The sequence below is a fragment of the Cicer arietinum genome, chromosome 1 (assembly GCF_000331145.2).
Source record: "Cicer arietinum cultivar CDC Frontier isolate Library 1 chromosome 1, Cicar.CDCFrontier_v2.0, whole genome shotgun sequence".
NCBI classification, from domain to species: domain Eukaryota; kingdom Viridiplantae; phylum Streptophyta; class Magnoliopsida; order Fabales; family Fabaceae; genus Cicer; species Cicer arietinum.
In genome coordinates this window covers 5107628-5130104 of record NC_021160.2, presented here as the reverse complement: position 1 = coordinate 5130104, position 22477 = coordinate 5107628, and the positions used below count along the sequence as shown (strand labels likewise).

Sequence of the window (22477 nt, the reverse complement as noted above, 5' to 3'; positions counted from 1 at the left end):
TGGAATGAACTATTATGCTTGTCTCTCAATGATGTCTCTATTAATTCTCACACCTTTTGCCATTGCTGTGGAAGGTCCCAAAGTTTGGGCTGTAGGCTGGCAAACTGCAGTGTCTCAAATTGGTCCCAATTTTGTATGGTAAGTAAGCACAACACTCTCTAAATCAAAGACGTGTCTAGGATCCGACACATGTTAGTGTCTGACACAACACTGAAACACATGGTTGAGTGCATCATAGGATACTAAATTATATTAATGTTTGGATTTTGATGCTTTCAGGTGGGTGGTTGCTCAGAGTGTGTTCTATCATTTGTATAATCAAGTATCATACATGTCTCTTGATCAGATTTCACCCTTAACATTTAGTATAGGAAACACAATGAAGAGAATTTCTGTAATAGTCTCTTCAATCCTTATTTTTCACACTCCACTTCAACCTATCAATGCTCTTGGAGCCGCCATTGCAATTCTTGGCACCTTCATCTATTCACAGGTGAATTCTGTTTTCTTTTTTTTTTTTTTTTATATATAGATAACCTCTTGTTTGAAAAAATATAGGAAGGATGCAATTAATTAACAGCTTTTATGTTGATTGGCAGGCTAAACAGTGAGGTTGTGTTTTTGAAGCTGTTATGGAACACAAAGGAATGATGACTCATGTCATGGCTTGAGTTCTAAGGGTACTATTATGTTGTTAGACTGTGATTAGTACTATGATGTGAATTAGAGAGTGTATTATGTTGTCAGTGATTAGGAGTATATGATGTTAATTAGAGATTGCATTGTGTTGTTAATAGGAATTTTCTCTGAGGTCATTATAACATTGTAATTTCGTTTTTATGTGTGTAAATGAGTTTTCTGCTGCTTTTCTGTCAAGAGCTTTAGAAGAATAGACTGTATTGAATTATAAGATTGATGTGTCATAAGAGTTACATCTTGTCTCATAAGATATAGCTAATAAAAGAAAAGAGAGAAATATGTAAGAGAAAATGTTAGAAAGAGAAAAATAAATGAGAAATAAATAAGACTGGATGTATTTAAAAATTTAATTAATTAATTAAAATAAATATTTCAATTTTTATGTAAATGTAAAATGCATTTGTTGAAAAATAAAAGAATGTTAAAAAAGTAAATAAATTAAAGAATGTTGAAAGGAAAAAAAAGTAAAAAATTTCTGTTAGAAGTGGATCACGTTAAAAACCAAATAAAAGAAGCAAGCCACGTTAAAAATAAAAGCAATGCCAATGTAAAAAAAGAAATAAGGAAAGTGTTTTATTTTTATGGCAGGAAATAAGATTAGAAATGGAAGAAAATAATAATAAAAAATAGACAATTCTAGCTATTTTCTTTGTAAACTTGAAAAGAATTAAAAAAATGTACATCTCACGTTTATTTAATCTCTCTCTCTCTTTTTTTTTTTGTTGTTATTTTTCTTCTACTAAAAAGACCTTAAAAGAGATGAAGGAAATTTAGTGTTTGATTCATGCTAACAAAATCCTTAGTCCCCAAACTAATAAGTAACTATTAATATTTGCTTATGAATTAAAATAGATAAAGTTTTCATTCTATTATTTTGAATTGCAGGAGAGTTTTATTTTTCTCATTCTCATTTTATTATCCTTCTCATTTTCAAATTCTTGAGTTTCTTAGTCTTCAAACAATATACATGTATTAAAATCAATATACTCAATTGGTATATCTTGTTTCTAAGGTTCTATGTGGTTGGAGGGGTATAGAAGAGAGGAGAAAATATGTTAACTAAAATTTGTATGGTTTAATTTTTAAGAAATGAGCTATAAAATTTCTTTTAGATTTCATTTTGCCTCTCCACCATTTTTTGAGATTTGGAAGGGAGAAGAGAGAATGAGACAAATGTAACATATAAATTATTAAAAATATTTCTCCTCTTTTTAACACATTTTGTGATTTTAATTTGGTATTTTAATTCTTTTTTATTCTATTTTGATCTTTTACTTTACTTTTATTAGTCATTTTTTTATAGTTTATAATCCAAAACTTAACTCTTATTATGTGCCATACAAATGGGTGAAGTGGAACTAAAGAATTTTTTTGCGTCTTCTTCATTGGAAATTTTAATTTTTTTTTCTGCATACAAAATTTCACATTAATATGCAGTTTTTTATTTTCCTTCATTTTCCTCGTCCATGGCCATGGCTTACGACATTTGAACCAATGAAATAAAATAAATTTAATTGAAACGGACATTTTTTTAATACAATTTACTCGACAAAAAAGTTTTAGGAAAATAAATTAGCTCTTGTATTATTTTGCTTTTAATAACGTGTAACTTTTTAATTGAATGTGCTTAAGTCTCATGTATTATGTAAGTGCCTATTGTGTTAACTTATAATAATATTAATTTAGAATAATAGTAACCTTATATAATTAACGCCAAAAACGCACGACCATATAAATAATACACGACATGTGAGAAACCACGGATTCTTTACTAGTTATCATTGTTATTTGTCGTGACTAATTAAGCACGTGTTTAGAACTGCCACTGGATAGTATGAGACGTGCGTCTATCAAACTCAACTATTTGTAACTTCTCGTTGCTGTGATTGAAATTTTTCATTGAACCTAACCAAAAAAATCAAGTGTTGAGTGAATCCCACTTGGATATTGCCGTGATGTCGACGTTTCAAGCTTATGTAAGTGTTGTTATATTATGATGTCTTACTCACACTCACTCACACACAACATGGAGCTTCTACTCCCACTCCTCAATATTGCCCTCTTTGTACTTTTTTTTCTCTTCTCAAATTTCATGGGATCATGTGCTTTTGTGTCCCTAGAACATAATATTACTTCATCCTCGTTTCCACTCAACTTCCTCTTTGGAACTGCATCTTCTTCCTATCAGGTTACTTAGCTTCCAAACCTTCCTAATCCATTCAATTTTCGTACATCAAATTGTATGCTTCCAATATAGTTTTGCTTCTAATTTTAAGAAATAACAAATTAGTATATATACCAATATGAATATTAAGACACTTTTTTATTTATTTTTAATTTCAATGTTTCTTAAATTTCTATACTACACTTGTGTTGAGAAGTTACCTTGACTAGTTTATTTTTAGTTTGAAGGAGCATTCTCGAGTGATGGCAAGGGACTAAGTAACTGGGATGTGTTCACTCATAAGCCAGGTTCATATTTATTCATAAAACTACTATACGAATGCCCGATTGAAAAATGTTCCTTAATTAGTTCCTATATATTCACTATTCAGTCTCATGTGTAGTTACATTTCAGGAACCATAATAGATGGAACTAATGGGGATGTTGCTGTTGATCATTACCATCGTTATAAGGTACAACAATCGTTTGTTTTTTGTTGTCATAACTTTTTTTGAGACCTAAAACTTTGTTGTCGTAATTTTTTTATATTTTTACTTTGTTATCATAACTTCTAAAAATTATTTTTTATAATGCCGTACGTGTAACTATCACGAATAGGATATTGTCCAGCTAAAAGTACCCCACCTGCGACTACATGTGTCTGTCTCCATCCACCGCTAATCATTTTTTCTGCACCGTCCTCGTATAATATTTTTGTTTTTTTTTTATCCACAATAATTAATATATTTATAGAAAAATTTGTATAATTTTATTTATTTATAAAGTTTTTAATTTAAGTAGAATGATTGAACAAGTTGATTATTATGAAATAAATGAAATATTTTTTTTATCGGTTTATTACTTTAATTGTACATGAAATAATAATTTCTGTTTTTGTTATTTTAATTCAGCATCAAAATGGATTATTAACCTTTCTCTTTCAGTCCATGACGCTAATTATGTTTTACTTTTGTAATTGAAAATCAGGAAGACGTGGACCTAATGGAATATATTGGAGTCAACAGCTATCGTTTTTCATTATCATGGGCTAGAATTTTACCAAGCAAGTATTTTTTTTATATAAAAAAAATAAAATAAGTTAACAAATTGCATTAATTTTTTTTACCTTGTCTAACTTTGCCTTTCAAATTTATTCCAGAAGGAAGATTTGGCCATTTGAACAGGGCTGGCATCGATTACTATAACCGGTTAATTGATGCACTTCTCAATAGAGGTCATTTTATTTTGAACTTAGATTATTTTTAGTTGCTGCACGTATGTGTATATATATGAACTTTTCCTCAAAAAAATTAAATATTATATATTGAAATTCAAAATAATTTAAGACATAAAATCTAATTTATATTTAAATACACTCAGATCCAACGATTATGTAACAACAACTAAAAGTTTCAATAATTTTTATATTCTAAATGTCATCCGAAAATAAGCAATATTTTACAAGTGAATCATTTCCTTTTTTAAAACTTTTTGTTTGTTATTGTTTCAGGAATAGAACCTTTTGTTACAATAACACATTATGACATTCCTCAAGCACTTGAGGATAGATATGGAGGTTGGCTTAGTCCTAAAATTCAGTAAGTACATGTAAATATCAGCAACTAAGAGCCACGGCATAACTAAATAATTAAGTGGTTAATTCTTCAGTGTACAAAATTTAATAGTATTAATATTGTAATTGATTAATATTTTTTTTTTAAATTTACACTGACAATGAATATGAATTAAATGTGGTGTGACATTTATTTTTTCAGGGAGGAATTTAGGTATTATGCAGACATATGCTTCAAGTACTTTGGAGACAGAGTGAAACATTGGGTGACATTTAATGAACCCAATGTTGCTGTTATTTGTGGTTATAGAACAGGTGTATATCCACCATCTCATTGCTCAGGTTCATTTGGCAATTGCAGCTATGGAGATTCAGAGAGAGAACCTTTCATTGCTGCCTCTAACCTCATCTTATCCCATGTGTCTGCTGTTGATGTGTACAGAAACAAGTATCAAGTGAGATTATTTATATTTATTAGTTGTTACTTAGTAGTAAATTACATTTTTCTTACATGATTTACACCTTAACTTTATAATTCATTTTTGTAATTTTGTTATTGTTCTGTAATTGTACTTGACTATTCTTAAATGACACACCCTCCTCTACTTTTGAGAAAGCACTAGGGGTGTCCCTATATTATTTAACTAATGCCCTATACTGCTCAAATATCAGAAAAATCAGGGAGGAAAAATTGGAATTGTTATGAATGCTGTATGGTATGAACCATTTAGCAACTCATCAGAAGACAAGTTAGCTGCTGAGAGAGCTCAATCATTTAACATGAACTGGTAAAGGCTTTCTCTTTTGTTAATTTGATGAGTTATTTTTTATGGCCTCCCAAAATTTTCAAATTAAGCTTTTGACTATGTCCCTTATGGAGAAATGCAGGTTTTTGGACCCAATTATACTAGGAAAGTATCCAAAAGAAATGCATGATATATTAGGACCTGATCTATTACCATTTTCCAAATATGATTTGGAAAAACTTAAGAGTGGATTAGATTTCGTTGGAATAAATCACTATACAAGTTATTATGTAAAAGACTGCATATTCTCTACATGTGAACAAGGAAAAGGGTCTTCAAAGACAGAGGGATTTGCTCTAACATCTCCACAAATGAATGGCCTCAACATTGGAGAACCGGTATTAAATTTCATACCTTTAATTAATTTAATATTGTGTCACAAAACAACAAGTTCAACTTTGGTAAACCATTAATTAATTAAATGGTTTCAAATAATGCATGTAGACTGCACTTGCATGGTTGTATGTTCACCCACAAGGAATGGAAAAAATAGTGACTTACATAAAAGACAGATACAACAACATACCAATGTTCATCACTGAAAATGGTGAGTGGTAATAAACCTTAATTTAGTCTTCTCCTAAAATTGTGATATCCCATTATTGATGCCCTTAAATATGAGACTTTATTTGTCCTACATAGGATTTGGGATGACTGAGAATTCCTACCCAACAAGTAAAGATGTATTGAACGATGTCAAAAGAGTGGAATATTTGAGTGGATACTTGGATTCTCTAGCAACAGCAATAAGGTACTTCCTCCATAACATAATATAAACAAAAATGGGTCAAAGAAAGTTTAAAAAATACACTAAGTTTACATGGTCACCTGTTTTTTGGTTAATAATTGTTACTTGTTCTGTGAACAGGAAAGGAGCAGATGTGAGGGGGTACTTTCTGTGGTCCCTTCTAGATAACTTTGAGTGGAATCATGGATACAGTATAAGGTTTGGACTTCATCATGTGGACTTTGAAACACTTAATAGAACACCAAGGGTGTCTGCATTTTGGTACAAAAACTTCATTGTAGAACATAAGGCTCGGACAGGCATTAGCCTTTGACATACTCAACAGAGATGAACATTTCAAATATAATTTTACACGAGCTAAGGAAATGTGAGAAAATCAATACTCAATAAATTTTGATGCCATGTCCATATTGTATAAGTGTCCACTATGTGTATTTTATAACTATAATTATTGAAATTACTAAAAATTCTCTTGCAATAAATCTCGTCCGCGTGGTGTAATTCTACCTTATGACAAAATTTGTCTATCAAACATGAAAAACTAATATAACCACTAATTTCTAACATTTCCTTAGCTTTAAAGGAATAAATGAATAAATTTTGATACCAATCCTTTAAATCAATACTCAATAATTGGTAATAAATGCTTCAAGTTTTAAAGGATTAGTACCAAGTTAAGATGATGAAGATGTATCAGGACTTTCATCTTTGTGCTTGCATATCCATCTTCTTGATTGCAGCTTTCGGCAACTACAAAAGCATTGGCTTATCTTAATTTCAAAGAAAGCTGTAAAAAATGAAAAAATGAAAGGAAAGTTACCAATCAATGCATCAAACTGTTTCAATATTGCCATTATTTCCTCTAATTTAGTTTGGTTGTTTAAGAATCCTAATTCATTGTTGAGGAAACCAATTTGAAGCAGCAACTCACAAGTATTTTCTAGCTTGGCTTTCACAATAGTGAGTCACAAACAACCAAAAAGTTAAAACATATTGATACATACATATCATAGAGCATATATCTTCCTCTTTCAGTCCCAATATGTCAAGTAAATTTTCCTGACCCCAATTGTGATGATTCATGAATTATAAGGTTTTCAGTGTCTCATTATTTTCCATTCACGTTTCAGTTGTGTTACATTATAGCTTATTTAGTATCCATTCAATCATACTACATTCTTCTATTTCAATTCATTCAACCAACAATAAGCTAAATACTAAAACATTGATAAACTCATAAAAACAATTTTAGGATGACATTTTTCCAAATAACTACTTATGATAAATAAGAGTAAAAAACATTAGGAGTTGCATAGATGAGATTGTTTGTGGTGGATGAATGTATCAAGAAAAGATGAAACTAAGAACAAATTTACACTTATGACAAAAAAAGAACAAATGTACACATGAGAGAATCGGGTAGCTCATATTGAGAAGATGATGTTGTGTATAGAGGTGAGTCACATGAGTGTTTCACAAATGTGATTATCAACATAATTGATTTTGTAAAATTGATTTGAAAAAAATAGAGTTTGAAAAGCAAATTAATTTTGATTCAAATTGATTAAATATCTAGGATTTTGCTAAAATTGTGTTTAATCTGGGGTCGAATTAATTTTGACAATCCCACTATAAAACACAAAGATTACCGGTTGTGATTTGAACATATAGAAGGAAGACCAGGAGGCTTGAGTGAGAAAAGTGATTCATATAGAATATAGTGTGTGGCTAAAGTAGAATAAAAAAAATTACATTGTATTCAAAAACACGTGGGTAGCTTTCTGATATGGAAAAAAGAGTAATTCAATATGAATATACACATAATATCAATCATTAATAAATCAATGATTAATATTACTTATTTCGTTATGAATTGTTTGCTTTAGAGAAGACAAATTCTTACTTAGTCTAGTAGCAAAAAGTTAAATTTGATTCCTAAAAAATAATATTTTTATTACGAAAAATGATAGAACATAAGGATTCTCTCCTATAAAATTTGCTTCTTCGCAATAGAGAATACTCTATTTGCAATTACAAATACTCAAAGAATCTCTCTAACTTCTTAAACTCTCTATTTACATGGATAACTTTATACCAACCTCAAGTATCTATTGGAGAGAGATAAGAGACAAACATACATTCTTGAATAAATGTTCAATGATCTTAAAGATCATCCCTATGCACCACCCCTCACACTAAATTTTTTGTTTTAAAAAAAAAAAACAGAGACAAATTTCATCGTATAATCCTTTAAGTTACATGAAAATATTAGATTGATCATTTAATTTTTTTTTGTATCAAGTTAATCATTTATATTTGTAAACATTACTGTATTGAAATATTTTTAATCATAATCTCATTTCAATAATTTCTATTTTAAGATTTTTAAAATATTACTATCAGTTTTGTTATGGATTATATAAATAACAAAATAATAATTTTCATATAATTTCATAATTTGAATTAAGAGAATCTCACATTTAATTTCAATAATCCTAATATGTATCTCACTTGAATTCTTTTTTGTTCAATTATTTTTCTAAAAGTTGATTGAGAGTTTGTGTTCTTATGATTAATGTAATCAAAACACCTTAAGAATTATGCAAGTTTACTAGAAAAAATTGAAAGAGTTTTTATTTTTTATTTTTCTGATTTTAAATTTAAATTACCAATTTAAACATTTACAAACATAAAAGACAAATTTAATATAAAAAACTCATTTATTACAAAAAATAAAAATTAAATATATTATTTTTGTATAATTTAAAAGACTGAGATAAATACTTTGCAAAATAAAAAAGTAAGAAAGCAAATGAGACAATGTCATAAACGAAGTTGAGATTGTCTACCTTAATAACTTTATTGTAGATCTCTCATAACTAATTATTTTAATTCACCTAAATAATTTTTATTCAGTTACTTTTAATTATTAATTCTTCTCTAAATACACTAAAATTATGAAAGTACCCGACATCAAAATTAAAGAATCTATTTTGGGCTGGATCCCCAGCCATGTGTAACACTAATAAATAACATAAAACAAATAAATAAGTAGTAAAATAAAAATAGCATAATCAGTTGAGACCTATAGAAGTTTCGGAAACATACAGGGTGGCCGCGCTCACAATCTCGTCTTTCTTTTCTTCACTTTGTGAGCAAAAACGAGAAAGGAGAAATTGAAGTGAGAGAAGACAAGGAACCCTAATTCCCATCCCTTCCATACCGGTATCTTTCTCTTTACCCTGTGGTTTATGACCTACTCTATTACGTTTTTTAATTACTTTCTCTTCTTTTCATTGGAATATAACCTAACTTCCCATTTTGCATTTAAATAACGTAATAACGTTCAGGTTTTCTTCTACTCTATCTGTCTTGGCTCCCTGTGGTTTATGGCCTACTCTGATTTCGTTAATTTGTTTTTCGCAATCGTGGTTTCGTGTATTGCTTACATTACTGTTGCACTTTCAGAAATTTGGAGGGAAACTTATTGCAATTTCATAAGGCTACAATGGGTTATGCACAGCTTGTTATAGGTCCAGCTGGTAGTGGCAAGGTATTTTATTCTATTTGTTATAGGCCCTGTTTGGATAAACATCTTAATTAAGAGCGATTATCATATAACTACTTATGAATAGGCTTTTTCTATAACAAAATATTAAATGATGAACTGTTTTAATATAACCTATTGTCATAAGTCATTATAGAGAATTTATGGAAATAAGCTGAAAATAACATGTCATAAGTTGTTTCCCTAAGTTATTTGGAATAGTCTCGTAAGTGTATATGTCAGGAGGTAAATTCAAATAAGTAATTCTAACAGGCTCATTATGCACTTTTTGTGTTTACATTTACAATACTATTCCCTTCCCTTCCTTTATTTAAATGTTGTGTTACTTATTAATTTGGGTTTTTTCTTTGTCGATTAGTCTACATATTGCTCAAGTTTGTACCAACACTGTGTAACTGTACGGCGATCAATACATGTTGTGAACCTTGATCCTGCTGCTGAAAATTTTGACTATCCAGTTGCGATGGGTAAGTGGAATGTCTTGTGTAGCTTCTTATTTTGTGACTTCAGGTTTTTTGTATCGCTGAGCTTTACTAATTTGGTTGAAATGCTTGCAGATGTAAGGGAACTTATTTCCCTGGACGATGTTATGGAGGAGCTTGGATTAGGTCCTAATGGTGGTCTTGTATACTGCATGGAGTATCCTTTTCATTTGTTTTCTGAAAAAACTTATGCTGTCTGTCTTTGATGAAATTAACTACAGCAATATGTACTTTCTTGTATGTTGAAATTTTGTTGCCTTAATAATCATATTTAGACACCTTGAAGATAACCTAGATGATTGGCTTGATGAAGAGCTGGACAATTATTTAGATGACGAGTACTTGGTTTTTGATTGTCCTGGTATTCATGCTCATTTCTATAGTTATTTTTACTTTGTATTCTTTTGACTGTGAGGTGATTATGATGTATACATTTCAGTCGCATGAGTATGCAAGGCCACAAATAGAGTTGATAGCATAATGAAACTACTGCTTATTCTAATATTTTCCCTTTTACAGCAAGATATTTAGTATTTATTATCAAGTTTTTTGGGTGCAACTTGCTTGACAAAATGTGATCAATTAACTTAGCCTTGTAATGTTTTACAGGTCAGATAGAACTTTATTCACATGTGCCAGTATTTCGAAATTTTGTTGAACATTTGAAACGGAGAAATTTTAATGTCTGTGTTGTGTACTTACTTGATTCACAGGTTGGTGATAGTTTTGTAACTTTTGATCAAATCATGCTTCCTTTTAAGCTGTTGACTCATTCACATTCCATTAGACTTCCCACTATGCTTGTCTTGTTATCTTTGTTGACTTATTATTTTATAATATTCCAGTTCATGACAGATGTGACCAAATTTATAAGTGGATGCATGTCCTCCCTTTCTGCAATGGTTCAACTTGAACTACCTCATGTTAATATCCTCTCAAAAATGGACCTTGTGACTAACAAAAAGGATCTTGAAGAGTAATTACTGTCACTTAATTTATATCACTAATTTATTTCCACTGATTTATTTATTCAAATTTTAATGTGTTTTTTCTCTCTTAGATACTTGGATCCAGAACCCACCTTTTTACTGTCTGAATTGAATCAACGGATGGCTCCTAAGTATGCAAAGTTGAACAAGTCTTTGATTGAACTGGTGGGTAATGTATGATTATTTTAAGAATATATCCCCCTGACAGTAATATTGTAAAGCATGCATTCGTTTTTCTGGTTTTCATTGGCAAACTATTCATTTTTCCGTTTTGTGGTACAAGTGTTGTGATGTTGTAGAATGTAACAGAGAATGACTTCATTAGAAAATTATTTTGGACTGAATAAAGTTGATTTTTATATATTAATGGCCTATCAAGTATTTGAATTGATTCTTATTTTGAAAAAACAAGACAATACTTGGTTGATGTCTAGAAAGAATGAATGTTTATTGAATTCCAAGCATTGATTCCAAGAGCAGTTTTCCTTTTGGTTTCTTTTGTGTATCTCTTTTCTTCACATCCCATTTGTGTTTAAATGTCAATTGAATGGAGTGGTAGTTTCATTTCATCATTTGGCAATTCCAAGTCTTAGAAAGGATTGAAGGTTCCATTTCACCTCATTCCCATATCACTTCAATTTTGGAATAACATTTTTTTTATTATTCTCTTACCTCTGAAGCTTCCTAGATATTGATTAATATGTGTCTGTTTTCAATTCCATTATCTTTTTTATTTATTCATTCATTCATTCTGCAATAGGTGAGTAATTTTAGCATGGTGAGTTTTATACCACTGGACTTGAGGAAGGAAAAAAGGTACACACCTCTATCTTTTTACTGCACAACCTTTCTTGCTGTTTATGGTTTGACTGTTCATCATACATTGAGTAATGCTGTTGTTGATGCTGAAATGTTAAAATTGAATGGTATAAACTGTTAAAAATTGTTTTTATGAAAAAAGCATGGCATAAATTAAGTTGAACTCAAATAATGGTTCTTGTATATTGTCTCCAATGCTACCAGAAAACTCTTGGCTATGAGTTGTCTACTTGTTGCAGGATTTGAGATGTTATTATAAACACATTAGACTTGAGATGTTATTATCAAACACATTTAGACATGATTTCACAAAAGAACACGCTTCTCTAGGTTAGTTGAAACAAATATGAAACTGCAATTTGAATACCTTGGGAAAACTAGAAGATCTGACTGATTTGATCGTCTTCGTTACCATTCTTTCATAATATTTTGGTATATAAAAAGTATTATGATGGGCTTTGGGATTATTAGTTCAAGAAGGTGCATTTCCTTGTTTTTTTTTCAATAGCTAATGGTTGTAATTAGTTGTTAATTTTGTTAGAAGGAGGAGTTGAACCCATGACCACCTTGTCACTCCAACTCCCCAAACCACCTATGACTCCCTAAGCTGCATTTCCTTGTAGTTTAGAACTTTGGCGGTTTGTCTAAAAAATGTTACTCCATCATTGCCTCGATAGTATGTGTTGATATCCCACATAGCTTAGAGATATGGCTTGAGTATGTCTGATCATGATCTCAATTTGTTATTGTGCCAGTGCCACCCATATTTGTTCATGCCCTTGGGCGCGAAGGGGGCGTGAAGTTATTTGTTATTGGGCCACTTGCATTTCTCCATGCTTGAGATATGCCCAATCATGAGCATGAGAGGGTGTTAAAGATCTTTGTTATCGGGCCACTTGCATTTTCCACGCTTCAAATGTGTGTGAAGCAAATGAGTGTGTGGGGGTGTGTTCAGTGTTGGGTTCCCACATAGCTTGTAAATATGGCTAAGTTATGCTTATGAGTTATAAGGCTTAAGTTATGCTTATGAGTTATAAGGCTTGGATAGTTCTATCTTACAAACAGTTTTGTAGGGTTGAATTAGACCTTAAGTTCAAATTTTAAGATTATGCAACAGATTTTGATCAATTCCTAGTTTTTATTAGATAAATACGTTTTTGGGTATATTGTTTTGATCATGGGATTCTTAACTATTTGTTCAGACATGAATGTAGCTTCCTCATATCGGGGATGACAGGTCTTGAAAAGCACTTGTTTATTTATTTATTTTCACTATGCTGTAGAGTGGGTTTATATTCAATTATTTTTTAGATACAGTAATTACAATTAATTAAATCCAGACCTTAAAAAGCCGAAATGATATTTTGGTAAACTACTGAGATGAATGACTTTACTACTCGTCTTTAAAGCCCATAGTATTTTCGATGCTCTGCCATTCTTCTCATGACCTCTGTTTCTGTAGTCCTGCCCTAGCCCCACAAATCAAAGTGATTTTTGTTTTGTACTTATTGTTGAATTTTTCTCATTTACAGTATACAATATGTATTGGGTCAAATCGACAACTGCATTCAGTATGGAGAAGATGCAGATGTGAAGATTAGGGATTTTGACCCAGAGGATGATGAGTAGCTTCCCTTTTGCCGCAATGCTTGGCATGATGAATATTTCAGTCTTCACAATGACTTAATGGTTATCAAGCAAGCACAAATTGTTAATAATATACTAATAGTTTTTTATTAGAATGTTTAATGTGAATGAGACCTTGATTTATTAAATTTAACCTCCTAACAGAGATTAATTGTGAACCTCGCATGGTTAAGATAACAACAACGTATTTAAAGTTCATAGCTTTGGCTACTAATTAATGATGGTATTCTAAATATTTGGTCCAGAGATTGTAAATTTGATGATGAAGTAGGCAGAACTTAAGAAAGGAGGATTGAATTAAGCTTTGAAAATATTGATTTTCAAATAGAGTTCTAGTTTAGCTTTTTTTCTCTTCTCCAAAGTCTTGGAATGAAGTAAGGTAGTATTAATACAAACAGCTGTTGTGGATATTCACTTATGGCTATGATCAAAGCCCAAATTGTTAGAAATATAAAATTGAAAATCACGTAGATAACATTCAATCAGTTTTTTTTAATAAAGGTATTTCTGAAGCAAACCCCAAGGTTTCTAGCTTTTTAATAGAAAATATTCTGAAAATGATATATCATATTTGGTCGAAGTGCAACTTTCAAGTTTCAGGAGTTTTAATTTCAACCTTGAAAGCCCTAGAAAAAGGATGAGATATGACACAACTTTAGAGACTGTTTCTTCAGTCCACATATTTAAACAATTGAAATTTTTATATTTACATGGAATAGTCATCAACTTCATTCAGGCTCTATTTTATTTGAGAAAATAGTTTTTTCTTATTATGAGAATTTGGTGGCATTGGCCCTTGCGTACCAAAAAGATTGAAGTTTTCCAAAAACAATGGAAAAACTTCCCTCCATTATTTTCTCTAATTTTAAAATGTTTACTATCAAAATAGTTGAAATGAAAAATTAAATTAAAATTGGTACTTCCCACGAATTATTTGAGAACACTTATAATTTCATTATAAACAAGAGCTTTGTATTCATTTCCAAATTTAAATATTGATTTAGAAGAAAATTTTATTAGAAATATTACTTAACTATACAAATTAAACTAACTAGAATAACTAACTAACTAATGTGTTTAACTTGCATAACTAATTAACTATTGTTGTTTTATTGGTTATATACATCTTGGGTATCATTTGATGTAATCTATTATCTCATATTTTAATATCATTCCCATTTTCTCTTGTCTACTTTTCTCTCAACAATAACTTCTATTAAGAAAGTAATAAATTTTGATATGGCTGCCAATGCTTTTCCATTTGATTTAAATGAAGAACCAGCACTTGATTCAAATGAAGAAGCAGCACTTGATTTAAATGAAGAACCAGCACTTGATTTAAATGAAGAACCACATGATCATAATGGTGTAGAAGAAAATTTTGGTATAGAAGAAGAAACCAACGTAACGAGTGGTATGGTACTCCTAACCTTTTTTCTTGACTAAGTATATAACTTCATATGCATGAGAATTTGCATGTTTAGCCATAAAGATCCCCTCCACTTTTTTTCAAGACTAGGACTTTTGTCACATTGGGGCATGTGCCTCCACTCAATCATTTATTTTCTTTATAATAATTAAAAATAATTGTGTTTACCTCACTAATCCAACGTGCAACTCTAAAAAAGATTTATATTTTGAAGGACTGTATGATGATCACACACATAGAGAGGTATTTTTTATTAAGAATTGTACAACAATTTTAAAATATAAAACAATGAAAATAATTATAAAAGAAAAATTGATATGTATTGTAAGCGTAAAATAATTTTACATTGACATTCAATAACAATTATATATTTCGTCAAATCATCCAATTTCACCTCACTTTAATAGTATGACGTGAAAAAGTAATTTTTTTTTTATTGATCGTAAATGTAAAACGTGTTTACAATACATGTCCTTACACTCCAATTAGAATTAAAATTAAAATTTGAAATTGTTGAAATATCTTCGATATTATATGTGTACACTAATATAATTTTTTTAATCTCTACTTTTCTGCTTAAAGATACTTATGTAATTATTTTATCGCTTATACATTGATATGTTGTTTATATAATATTTATAACAAAGAAGAGGATTGCATGATGTTATATAGGCAAAGAATTTATGATCGTCCGATCATGGACAATCTAAATTTAAAGTTCAAATTTTTGAAATAATAAATATACTTTAAATAAAAAAGTGACCGACTCCATGCAATCCAAATCCTTTGTAATTTTTTTCTACTAGTTGAGATTTTTGAATCCGGATTTAAAAATAAGTATTAGAGGCATTTATATATTTTATCGTGATTATTATTTGTAGGTAGTGATGTAGATGTTCTCAATTCACAATTTGATCGTCTTCAAGCTGATTTGAACAGATTTGAGTGGCAAGTAAATATTCACCGTTTTGCATATGCATCATACATAGGTAGCTACCCTTTCCTTTCATACTTTGCCATTGCTGAAAACGAATCTATTGGAAGACAACGCTATAGATTCATGCAGAAAATGATCCTGCCTTGTGGTCTGCCTCCAGAAAGAAACGAAGATTAAAAATTTGCCATCTGGATTACAAATGGATCATCATAGTTTATGGCGTCTAACCTTTATGTTATAATAATAATGTTTCATTTTGATTAAAGAACCTATGTGACCTTGATTGGAGATTGTGGCATCATTTTTAGTTGTTATGAAGCTTGAAAAATTCGAACATGACATGTCAAAGTTAGCCTTTTTTTTCCTAAGTTGCGGTGATGTTTCCTGAAGGATGGCCCTTCAGGTTAATGAGTTTGTGTTTAGCATCCAAAAAAAAGATGGTATTGATGTAAATTTAGAAGTGCAAGAAATTCAGAATGAAAGTCAAGAAAATATTGAAGAGGAAGAACAACCCTAAAATAATGAAGAGGAACGATTACTTTATAGAAAATCTGAATTATAATGAATGGCAGCCAAGGGTAAATTGGACAAAGTGTAATCTTAAACTATCAAAAACGACATGTAAAAAGGAACAAAAAATTAACGACATGTAGTGACAAACGGAGGAATCAGTTTGTCGCGTTTACGCCTTACAACAGAGATACAAACATCTCATTCAAATTCAGCATACATAGTCTATCACTCAAAACTCCAATACCAATGTCAACAAAATAGAAATAAATAACTTCTAGATTACCAAATTGGAAATTCAAACAAAATTTAGTCCAATTGCATATCTCGCATAACCCAATCATTTTGGAGGCACTTATAGTTACGCCCAACACTTGCCCTAAACAATAGTTATAACTCTGCGCCTTATTCTCTAATCCTCTCATTTCATTTCAAATGAACAAGGACATAAGGATATTTCCATAAGATTTGGACAGGAAAAGTCGAACAAACAATTTGGGGTTGACAAGATCTCAATGCATTAATAGCAGTGTGAGTAATTTGCTAAGTTTCCAATATTTTGACATTTTCTCAATTCCTCAATATCCAAATAAGATCTACATTTGCAGCAAGAGGTATTGACTAAAGAATGATCTATCCTCTGGCAACCAATTTATAGTTGATTATAATATAATAGGATGTTCAAGGCTAAACGGTAGTATGTGACAGCACACGCCATCCTCCCATGAAGCTCCTTCTTTTTCCCTTTCTGGTTGGGTTTCTCTTTTCAAACCAGCACAACGCTATAACCTCACTGCATTCCTCAACCACCTTAGGGAAGTTTTGCACTATTACTGCAAAAGGGGAAACCAACATATAATGATACATGACAACTCTTCCCCCTATTGAATATCTGCATGCAAAAACATGTCTTTATTTTTCAGGCACACACAAATCAATTGTAACACTGAATGAATCATCCTGTTTTCAACTTGAATGATGGTGATACTCACTCAAAAGTGAGGCAAAATAAAATGTAACTTCAGACTTGAGCCATGTCCTCAACTCAAGCACACTTCCAGCATTTTAACACCTCCACCAAGGTGAACCAGCTTCATATATGTGTTCACCATCGTCCCACGAAATTTGACAAGCTTGAAGGCCAATTGCAACACTAGGTTCTTTTCCATGTTGTGCAATCCAATTTATAACAGCCGTTTCTTTTTCACTTTCACTAGTGAAATCTTTCTTGTATTTTCCAAATGGATTAAGTCCAGGATTCATCATCTCTGCAATTGCAGCTGGCATATACATAGAATCACCAATTAATGGTGCCTTACAAGCTGCAAATTGAGCTCGAATCTGCAAAAAATTGAAGTCACTATATAAGTATAAACTGTAGTTTTGTCTTACTAAAAGATAATCAGATAAAAGAAATAAGGAAATTTTCTCTGTTCATTGATCATAGATTTAACCTTTGAAACAGCTTTCAAAAAAAAAAACCTTTAAAAGAGCGCTGAATGGTTGATACCATATAAGATCTGAACATCCATTTGGTTGATACCATAGAAGAAGATATAAACTTTCAGAAAAGGAATGGAGGGGGGAGATATTTTAAAATTGAAACACTTCTTGATAGTAAACACGAATATAGCCTAATATTAGATCCGACAATTGCTATAGTAATAGAACAATAGGTTTGTCTGTCCAACGATGATTTGTAGCAGCTGCCCGATTCCTTCACTAGCAAAGGCAGCTCAAGAAGGCATGAGACACAAACACACAGAAAAAAAGTAGGCAATAAAACACTTTTCAGCTCACCTGAGGATAAGAGTTATCTATGAACTATGTTTGCATTATTTTTTGAATTGATCATTCATACTTGTTGTAATGTGTTAAGAATCAACAAAAGAAAAATACAAATAATACATTTAACAGACCTGATGAGTTCGACCAGTAAGAAGGTTGATTTTACATTCGTATGCGTAATCTTGAGAAGGCCACCCGCAGTCTTCAACACAATATTTTTCTTGAACAACAGTAGTGGGCCAGGGAATCTTTATGCATTCCAAGACCTCGAGTTGACAAATATGCCATCCTTTGTTAAAATCTGCACTCAATAAATTTACGAGGTTGAATCCACAATACAAGACCCTTATCTGGAAACCTTTACCAACTCTGCAGAGCAAACAAATGTTTTAAAATTTAACTTTACAATGGAAATACCTTTGCCCAATGACACATCATGTTGCTGTAGTACGCTAGGTTGGGTGCACACTTATTCAAATTTTACTCAATCAAAGAAGATATAAAAAGTAATGTTGATTTGGTAGCTAATTTCCATCTTGTGTAATGGACCTAACTAAATCTTATGGTTAAAACTTTATGATATCACAATTTCCTTCATGTAGTATAAAACTAAATATCACTCCCAAGCGCATCACTCTTCTTCTATTGTAACTCTTTCCTTTTATTCTTTTCAGGGAGTGGAATATTTGAATATCAGGCAGAGGCAAAGCTAATGTCACAAGTTATGCTTCTATGCCACTAATACCACGAGGCATGGAGTTGGCTTCTCTCGTGGAAGTTGTGTATAATACATAATCATCAAAGGTACACTTATTTACTACTTCACTATTTCATTTCAAGGTTCTCAAACAATCTTTGCTGTGCATTCCAATTTGTGTAGTTTACCTTCAGAAATAAGTCGAGGAGCCATGTTAATAGGACGCATGTAGTGCTTAATGATTCCAGTTGGTAAAGGAGAAGCTGCAAGAGCAAGATATATCTTCTTCACTTTTTTCTCCTGAAAAAAATAATCAATGTTCAATAACCTATGAACAACATAATATCAGATAAAATGAATTTGCACATTCACGTGGAGCAAAATGAAGTCTGTCAAAGAATAGAGTCCCGTCTCATGACAGAGATCAAACAGCTCATGCCTTGTATAAGTAGAACTGTAGAAGATTGTTCTAGTATAAGCTATGGAATGACATAAGAGTTACCCGGATTTTGCCATGAAAGACAGAGCAATACTCTTTATTCCTAGCCAATACTACACTGCACATAAACAACACTCTATTACATTATCTATCACAGCCAGAATGACAAGCAGCATTAATTTATTTTAACCTAAATGCATTACCAGCCTTCTGTGCAGTTATCAATCTGATGGGTAGTCATCAAAGGGGTTGTCAATTCCAAGGCACGAGTTGCAAAGTTTGCACAACTTTCTTCAGTGTTGCCGGTAGTGCCACCTACCTAACCAAAATTAGAAAAGAAAACATTGCACATAAACTTTAGGCAATCAACTAATTAATAATGTAGACACATCAATAAATTTCAACACAAGTCATATAGAATCTTAAATTCCTGGCACTCCGAATTAGAAATCAAATGCTATATCTCGTTCAAAATTTTCACGGCTAAAAACTTTTCTCCACCTACTGAGCATCAAGCCTCTAAACATCATTCTTGAGATTGTTACATTTTTACTTAACAGTGTTTTACAATCCCATTATTGCTTGATAAGGACTTCAAGTTAATGGACCTCGAAGAAGCACTGAACATCCTTTCCATCATTCCTACACGCTTGAATTTCCGCTAGAACCCATCAAACTAGGATATTCTCATAGGTACTACTCTTCACTCAGCAGTTAGCAAAGATAAATAGAACTTCAACTTACTACATATCCATCCTTCTTCTCTGCTATTTGCTAACCATTAACTCTACATATATAACCTAATTTTCAATTTTTTAAATCCAATTTTATCCATGTATAACCAACTCACTGAACTGATCTACCTAATCTTAATTTAGACACAACCCAATGACAATTATGCTGAAGTTACAGCAAAACCAAAAAGGATAGGGAGGGAAGATATTGAAATACATAGACTGGTATTTACGAAATCTGTTACCTAGAGTGCATTATAATAACCAATTAGCCGAATTCAGATTTCAGATAACAATTTTCACTCACTTGATGTAGAACATGGCCATTGCATATGAAAATTAAAAAACTTAGCAATGTTGTCTACAATCCAAATTTTAATAACAATTCTATAAGAATCCTATAATAGCTTTTTGAGTTCATACTAAAGGATTGATTACATACTGAAGTACCAGCAGGTTTATCCAAAATTACATATGATTCCTCCACAGCTATAATCCTGGATCTCCAGTCAATCTCATAGCACCTAAAAAGGGAATTAAAACGTAAAACATTATCATCACATCATGCTTTTATAATACCAAAATTTCAATTCCAAACAACATTGTAATGTACCTAGGAAAACGCTTAGGGTGCACATGCACTCGCAAATAAGTTCCTGGTTCAACAAATTGATCCACATCAGTTACAAGGAAAGTTTTCTGTGCTTCTCTTATAGTTTTTCCTTTGATTGAAGCTCTTTTTCGCAGAACCAATGGCTCCGTTGCTTTTTTGAAAACTCTAATTTCCTCTGCAGTAGCAGTAGGAGGGGGCTTCGGACAAACAAGAGCGAAATACACAGCTCCGAATTTAATCAGATCTGCAACAAACCTTCACAATATAAAACTTAGGGTTAAAAATATCCAACTTTTTGTGAAGTTGACACAGGAACATCATAAGTTGTACTACCTCCGTCACTAAATATAAGACCCTCTTGAGAAACTTTTTTTTTTTTACTTTTTATAAGTCCCTCCTTGAATTTCCAACGGCATTAATTACATACCCCTAAATAATTTGCATCTTTTTCTGCAATAAAAAATAAATGTTATAATGACGACAATAACTAATTTTCTCTCATGACACCATAAAAACAATATCAATTGTCAATGAATTGAATATTACTGTTAACTTTCTTCATTCTCGTGATTTGATCAATGAGTCTTATATATAGAGACAGAGTAGTATATGATATGCGGATAATGAAGAACGTTGCACTTACAAAGGTGGAAGATCCAAAGCTTTGCAAATGTATTCTAAAACAGGACCTCCTTCTGAAACAACTATGTGTTCAATTCGTGGTGGAATTTTGTGTGTTGGACATGGAAGCAATCGATTATACTTCGGGTAGCTTAAAGAAAAAGCAAGTTTCAGTGTGAAGCAAAAAACGGGGAAGCGATGAATATGAAGTGATAGTGAAGGTACCTATTGGAAGAAGAGGCTGCGGTTAAGTTTCCGGTGTCGGTTGTTGAGGATTCAGTTTCACCGGCGAGTGCGGCGCTACTGTTGTGTGAACTCCTGCAACTCCATCCAAAGGCGTGCTTGTTGAGGTGTTTGTTAAGTGATATGTGAAGTGCGCGTGCCGTTGATGGAACGGCGAGGCTACGGCAGCTACCGGCGAACAATATTGACGCCACCGCTACCGAAGCCATTTTCTCTTTTGGTTCCTAGTTACTCCTTCACTTATCCGGTTGAGGTGGATTTTTTTTTTAAAAAAATTGTAGACCCATTACTGGGCTTCATTCTCGGGCCTGTTTAACAACTAAACTATGTTGGGCCTGTTTCTTTTGGCAACCTTACTAGATTAGATTCATCTCTTTATTTTTTTGTGGAGTTGGGGACTTCTAATTCTAATGGTAGAAATATTTATTAAACACTAAACGTATTTCTTTTACGGTCTTTTATATTTTTAAGTTTATATTTTTATATTTTAAAAAAATTAAGTTTAATCATTGATATTATATGTTTATTTGTCATAATCTTAATATTAAAAAATGTTTGACAAAGGGACTAACAAAGTACCTACCAGCGAAATTCTTGCAACTAAAGTGGAAATTGAACTCACATTAATATTAATATTGTAGAATATAAATCAAGTCCTTATCAACTAAATCAAGTTTCATACACTGAATTATATATTTTATCATATAACATAATGGACCAATATCTTCTCTTTAAACTCAATGATTGTTAGATATGTGTCATTGATTCTTTAAAAATAATAATTTCTTGTCTCTTTCATCTTCCTCGACCATCAAAGAGTTGTGGCTTAGAGTCATTTTTAACTATAAATCATTCACCTTTTATCGTTTTTACTCTCTTTTTATCTAAATATAAGTGGTTTTTACTTATAATTTTTGTGTTTTTTTGTGATTTTATTATTTGATGCGTTGTTGCTTTATTGGTCGTTTTTG

General features: G+C 31.4%; 5 protein-coding genes across 8 annotated transcripts; 4 read left to right on the top strand and 1 right to left on the bottom strand.

Moving 5' to 3' along the window:
- The first annotated feature begins 4 nt into the window (after window positions 1–4).
- Window positions 5–932, top strand: LOC140919235 (glucose-6-phosphate/phosphate translocator 2, chloroplastic-like). The gene is made up of 3 exons (XM_073364871.1): window positions 5–138; window positions 280–493; window positions 600–932. Exons 1-3 carry the CDS (start codon window positions 5–7, stop codon window positions 609–611), a joined length of 360 nt encoding a protein of 119 aa, XP_073220972.1. The 3' UTR covers window positions 612–932.
- Window positions 933–2571: 1639 nt separating this feature from the next.
- On the top strand, window positions 2572–6472 carry LOC101492242 (beta-glucosidase 47). Of its 3 annotated transcripts, none has more exons than XR_012161812.1 (12): window positions 2572–2887; window positions 3105–3171; window positions 3278–3336; window positions 3851–3926; window positions 4023–4097; window positions 4374–4461; window positions 4639–4891; window positions 5109–5224; window positions 5325–5580; window positions 5687–5796; window positions 5885–5993; window positions 6111–6250. XR_012161812.1 is itself a non-coding variant. In XM_004486074.4 (12 exons), exons 1-12 carry the CDS (start codon window positions 2693–2695, stop codon window positions 6301–6303), a joined length of 1590 nt encoding a protein of 529 aa, XP_004486131.3. In that variant the 5' UTR covers window positions 2595–2692; the 3' UTR covers window positions 6304–6472. The 3 variants fall into 3 exon arrangements, 2 of the variants coding, with proteins under 2 accessions (XP_004486131.3, XP_073220971.1); XM_004486074.4 differs by having other exon boundaries at window positions 2595–2887; window positions 5687–5789; window positions 6111–6472; XM_073364870.1 differs by lacking the exon at window positions 2572–2887 and having other exon boundaries at window positions 3114–3171; window positions 3267–3336; window positions 5687–5789; window positions 6111–6472.
- A 2583-nt stretch (window positions 6473–9055) lies between these two features.
- LOC101491476 (GPN-loop GTPase 3-like) lies at window positions 9056–13713 on the top strand. Its single transcript, XM_004486073.4, has 10 exons — window positions 9056–9215; window positions 9459–9543; window positions 9917–10025; window positions 10116–10197; window positions 10316–10401; window positions 10650–10753; window positions 10886–11016; window positions 11101–11194; window positions 11790–11845; window positions 13381–13713. Exons 2-10 carry the CDS (start codon window positions 9499–9501, stop codon window positions 13475–13477), a joined length of 804 nt encoding a protein of 267 aa, XP_004486130.1. The 5' UTR covers window positions 9056–9215; window positions 9459–9498; the 3' UTR covers window positions 13478–13713.
- Window positions 13714–13851: 138 nt separating this feature from the next.
- On the top strand, window positions 13852–16362 carry LOC105851589 (uncharacterized protein At4g14342-like). The gene is made up of 2 exons (XM_012712825.3): window positions 13852–14909; window positions 15806–16362. Exons 1-2 carry the CDS (start codon window positions 14735–14737, stop codon window positions 16036–16038), a joined length of 408 nt encoding a protein of 135 aa, XP_012568279.1. The 5' UTR covers window positions 13852–14734; the 3' UTR covers window positions 16039–16362.
- A 128-nt stretch (window positions 16363–16490) lies between these two features.
- LOC101491160 (RNA pseudouridine synthase 6, chloroplastic) lies at window positions 16491–21766 on the bottom strand. Of its 2 annotated transcripts, XR_001143473.3 has the most exons (10): window positions 21489–21766; window positions 21286–21414; window positions 20643–20897; window positions 20472–20553; window positions 19499–19614; window positions 19359–19413; window positions 19045–19156; window positions 18291–18460; window positions 17364–17712; window positions 16491–17263 (listed from the first exon to the last, which is right to left on the bottom strand). XR_001143473.3 is itself a non-coding variant. In XM_012713472.3 (9 exons), the coding sequence occupies exons 1-9, from the start codon at window positions 21713–21715 to the stop codon at window positions 17437–17439; spliced, it is 1422 nt and encodes a 473-aa protein (XP_012568926.1). In that variant the 5' UTR covers window positions 21716–21766; the 3' UTR covers window positions 16491–17436. The 2 variants fall into 2 exon arrangements, 1 of the variants encoding a protein (XP_012568926.1); XM_012713472.3 differs by having other exon boundaries at window positions 16491–17712.
- Between the last annotated feature and the right edge of the window lie 711 nt (window positions 21767–22477).